Source organism: Acanthopagrus latus, chromosome 17, assembly GCF_904848185.1.
Source record: "Acanthopagrus latus isolate v.2019 chromosome 17, fAcaLat1.1, whole genome shotgun sequence".
In the NCBI taxonomy this organism is placed as follows: Eukaryota; Metazoa; Chordata; class Actinopteri; order Spariformes; family Sparidae; genus Acanthopagrus; species Acanthopagrus latus.
Genome location: NC_051055.1, coordinates 14,354,109 through 14,358,869, shown reverse-complemented (window position 1 = coordinate 14,358,869; position 4,761 = coordinate 14,354,109). Strand labels below are relative to the sequence as shown.

The 4,761-nt window shown below is 42.9% G+C and overlaps 1 protein-coding gene across 1 annotated transcript; it reads left to right on the top strand.

Moving 5' to 3' along the window:
* Positions 1–766: 766 nt before the first annotated feature.
* LOC119006078 (endothelin-2) lies at positions 767–3,581 on the top strand. Its single transcript, XM_037074419.1, has 5 exons — positions 767–923; positions 1,666–1,819; positions 2,032–2,145; positions 2,738–2,803; positions 2,896–3,581. Exons 1-5 carry the CDS (start codon positions 866–868, stop codon positions 2,945–2,947), a joined length of 444 nt encoding a protein of 147 aa, XP_036930314.1. The 5' UTR covers positions 767–865; the 3' UTR covers positions 2,948–3,581.
* Positions 3,582–4,761: the final 1,180 nt, after the last annotated feature.

The following is a 4,761-nucleotide window of genomic DNA, read 5'->3' as shown; positions in this document are numbered from 1 at the left end:
GAAGACTAGCAAATATTTGATTTGATTTGTCAAGTCCAATAGATTGCTGAATGGTGGCAACTTCAGTAACATCAAACTGCCAGTACAGTACTTGGAGGTCAAAAGGTTTATTAATCCATATTTTCTCAAAATAAGGTATTTTTCAGACATTTCTAAAAGTGTTTTGGATTCCGACTCAGTTTCAGAATATATTTAAAGGTCACAATCATTTGATGACAATGCCTCAGGCTTTGTATCAGGAGCTTGACAGGTTAGATTTGGAACATAAAAGGCCTCTGGTCTTTTCTGGATTTGGATATCAATGATGAACTTTGATTTTATATGTTTTGTCCAATTTAAATTGTCTCCTTTGGAAACCAGCATATCGCTTCCCTCCCATTATCTCTTCCCACATGTGTTCCCAGTGATCACTGTTGGGATCCATTATCTTGTTCCTCCTCCATCGCCTATTAGACCCTATTCACACATCAGCCTCCATCTTTCTACTCCAGCAAATTAGGCAATCCTTCTAACTTCATGTCCTCCTCCGTCACTTTAGCTTGTGGAAGTGGACATTCTCTCATCCAAATGTAAACTTCAGACTTAAATGTCACTCAGCGGGTGACAGCGGTGTCATGAAGAGGCTACAAAGCACCAGATATTCCTGGAATGTGTCACAGGTTTCCAACACCCTGGGGTCGTACACTGTGCCTCCATGGCAAACAGCTGTGGGTGGAGCTTATTCCATTACATCATGTGAGGGAGGTATAAGAAGGGCAGAACTCAGACACCTGCAGATAAACAGCAGCAGCAGATACAACACAGCTGTGACTGTACGGATAATCATATCTCTGCAGAGCCTCATCCAGCTGCTATCAGAGACAGTATGACTGCTAACACCAGCGTGCTTTTTCTCATCACTCTGTGGGCTACAATGCAGGAGGGTAAGCCTACTTTTCATTAGATGTATTCTAAAAGATTGCAATATTTGCTCTAGTTTTAGCAGATGTGCATGACATTACTTGTAAGCTTCGGATCCTTTACATGAATCTGGGAACTTTCTCAGTTATCTTAAAAGAGAGAATGGTACCATATTATTGCTTTATCTGTGTGTTTTTGTTAGTGTTTTGAATGTCTTCATCTCAGTCGCACTGTGCACAAAGCAGCAGTGGCCATCACTGTATGCTGGTGCACATGCGCGTTTTGGCAAGCTCAGAGCACATAAAAGGGTTCATTTGTCACACAGAAGCTGCTTGTTTGATCTGGAGCGGATTCTTACCGCTGCTCAATGTTGACAGACAGTTTGTAAATGATTTCTGTGGTACAAGTGGTAGAAGCATGGAGGTGTTATGCTTGAATTTGTGTGGGTTTTATAAATCAAAAATAATACAAGATGAAGTAGATGTGAGAACTTGGCATGAAAGGAGTCCATGCATATCCATCCACATTTACATCTTACAATACATTTGTTTGTTCACTGTAAAATATCAAGACTGATGAGTTTTGCAGGAAGAATCTGTTAAGAATTTAAGAATGGTTGATGAGCTTATTCATGCTCTCACACGCAAGTTGTAGTGATGTAACATTTCCATCTGTTTTTAAAAACAACAGACAGTAAAAGAGTAGACCCCTGATGGATGCTGATGCTTTGGGTCTCTGATACTGAGTGGCTCTATCTTTAACCAGGTTTTGGTCTACCGGTGTTGAAACAGCAGGAGGTGGAAGCTGCTGACAGTGTCCCGCAGAGAGCGAGGACCAAGCGCTGTGCCTGTAGCAGCATTCTGGACTCTGAGTGCCACTACTTCTGCCACCTGGATATCATCTGGGTCAATACTCCCAGGTGAGCAAGAGAGGCCACACATGCAGCATACTCTGTATAGTAACTTTTAGTCAGGATGATTAGAAGTGCATTAGCGTTCTGATCCAGAATAAACAAGTGCTATCATATCACTGTATGATTAAATGGGCAGAGGTGTATTGAGTATCAAAGAGCAAAGTCTGCACAATGTTTATATCCCACTCATGGCACCGTGTCTGTCCTTCTCTCTGCAGTAAGACCACAGTTTATGGTCTCGGCAGCGCTCTGTCCAGACGCAGGAGATCTACTTGCCGCTGCACCTGTGCCAACCCAGATGATCAAACCTGCGCCAGCTTCTGTCGTCAGAGGTCAGTCAAGGCATTCAAAACAACTGTGAAGCAGGGCCCACGTGAGAGTAAAAGGCAAATGTTATTGCCCTTTGTGGATGACAAGGAGTGGTATCAGTATACCCACTGTGATCATCAAATTATACAGCCAAGGCCTGGGGGGTAAAATGTTCTCTGTCTGGTGCACAAAGCCTGTTTCCGATTGGCTCTGAGACTGGAGGAGTAAAGCACGTTGAGAAGCAATTAGAGGCTAAGTTGAGATATCTTGTTTCCCAGAAAATACCCAAAAACTGGCGTCACCACCTAGAAACAGCAGAGATAAGAGGGTGAGTGACAGGCGAAGACAGGAGATTTCATGGGAGAACAGTGACAGTGATTTCTTGTAAAGTAAAACATTTAGTGAGCTTGTAAAGATAAATCTTGTTTTAGGTGACTGAGAATGTAAAAAATAAAATTTTAATGCCTTTATGTAAGTTAGATATTCTTTAACTAGAACAATAGCAATAAAACTTTGAAGAGGCAAAATGCAATGTCATGGGCAGTCTGTATTTAGTCTCTTTTAATTTATCCACCAACTATTTATCCTAACTTATTACTTCTTCCTCATGTGCAGCCCGGGAATCACTTCCCCAAAGAGATCTGTAAAAAGACGTCAACTCAACATACTCAGCATCCTACGGTGAGCTTTGAATGACAAGAATTCAGCTTCAGTGACATATGACATTTTGACCTCTTTTTACTTAATAATCTGACCTACTTCCTGTCCCTCAGATCTGTGGCCAGCAGGAGAGCTCTGGATGCACAGACAAGGAATGCTCGCTAAAAAGCAGCATGGCTGTTGGGGCAGCGATGGTGAGAGAAAGACAGCAGCGAGCACCTGAACAAATGACACTCCTTCGATAGGGAGGGGGCAAACAAAGGGCCGCTGACAGACCCGATGCAGGATGGCCGGAGTGCCTCAAAGATGTCTGTTTGTACCCGAGGATAGAGGGTGGAAAATATGACAGAGTTCTGCAAACACATCATGGAGATGGATGTGGAGGATCAGTGTCGAGAGGAGCAACTATCAGGAGAGGACGTGGTGCACCACTGGTCATGTTTGACTCCGTCTCACAGTGCAGACAGACCAGGCCAGCACTGACATAGACGGATGTAACAGAGGAAAATAGACATTCATACTGTACATGCATGCACAGGCAGTGGTGGAATGTAACTAAATACATTCACTCAAGTACTGTTTTAAAGTACATTTTAAGTATTTTAAAGTAAATTCATTTTGATAGCAATCAGATTAAAAAAATATGTATGCTAACCTTAGTAGATATCTCTTCAACACAATACATAGATGTCTTTGACTAAAACTGTTATACATACATATTCTGCTAATAATGTATGTTGATTTTAAACAAAAATGTATACATTTTGCACCTTTAAATTTCTAAATAAAGAGAAAATTGACCACATCTTGTTTTTAGCCCTTATTTTCTGATTTATGGCCTTGTCTTGGTAAAGTGCACTCTTACTGCTATATAGAAAATAAACATTAAGAATCTTTTGTGTTTCTGTGTGTGGGGGCTGCGCTTCAAATGTGTGACAAGCAAACACATTTTTGAGTTCAAAAGGAGGCCTGAGACGGATGGATGGTGCAGGAATTCAAGGCTCACATCAATAGTAGGTTTGCTTGCCATTCAAAGGCGGCGCGGCCCTTGTTATCATTGGGATCTGTGGAAAGAATGCAGCGTTTTGTAACATTGCTGAGGGGGTGAGAGAGAGGCACAAATTGCCCATCACCCTGTGTTCCTCTCTGCCTGCTTGTACTGTACATACCGTCCATGCTCACCTGAATGAGTAAGAAGACTCAAGTGTTAATGCAGTTGCGCTGCATTGCATTTAATTCCTGTCATACCTCTCCTTCAGCTTACTTCTGTAGAGACCCCCTGCAGCCATCTTTTTGAGACAGGCCTGAGCAAAACCTCAGTCTGGCTGCACGGATATTTGCCTGTATTTGCAGTAGAGACACAGATACACTTGGGCAGAGTTATTTAACACTCGTTCTTCACAGCTTGGGGTGACTGTAAGGTGGTAGGTCGGCTAGTGATCGGAAGGTCGCTGGTTCAAATCCCAGCTCCAGGCTGAGCTGAGCTGCATGTCGAAGTGTCCTTGGGCAACATACTGAACCCCAAATTGCTCCTGACGTGCGGTTGGTACCTTGCATGGCGGTCTCTGCCATCAGTGAGGGCACTGCGATGAGCCGGCGACTTGTCCAGGATGCACCCTGCCCTCGCCCGGAGACAGCTGGGATTGGCTTGAGCAAAAACCCCCAAAGAAAAGGATAAAGCAGTTACAGACAATGGATGGATGGATGGCTTCTCACTTTCCAGGTCTGTTCAAACCACTGACTTAATGAATGATGGATGGAGCTTAGAATCCAGTGTGCCTTAAACCTGCATTCTTGGTGATGGCCTTCAGGGCGCGACTCCACTGGTTTCAAAAAAGAAGTCTTCCTGAATGTAATTTATGAGAAAATGACACAACATCTCATTGGATTTGTTACCTCAGTAAACAGTTTCCTCATGAACATACGGTATCAATAGGTAGTTTTAAGTCTTCTTTTGTACATTATGATGCTTTAGATTC

Coding starts and splice junctions, on each gene's coding strand:
- LOC119006078 (XM_037074419.1), top strand. CDS start 866: ATGACTGCTAACACCAGCGTGCTTTTTCTCATCACTCTGTGGGCTACA. Junction 1,820..2,031: donor ATCTGGGTCAATACTCCCAG/GTGAGCAAGAGA, acceptor TTCTCTCTGCAG/TAAGACCACAGTTTATGGTC. Junction 2,804..2,895: donor AACATACTCAGCATCCTACG/GTGAGCTTTGAA, acceptor CCTGTCCCTCAG/ATCTGTGGCCAGCAGGAGAG.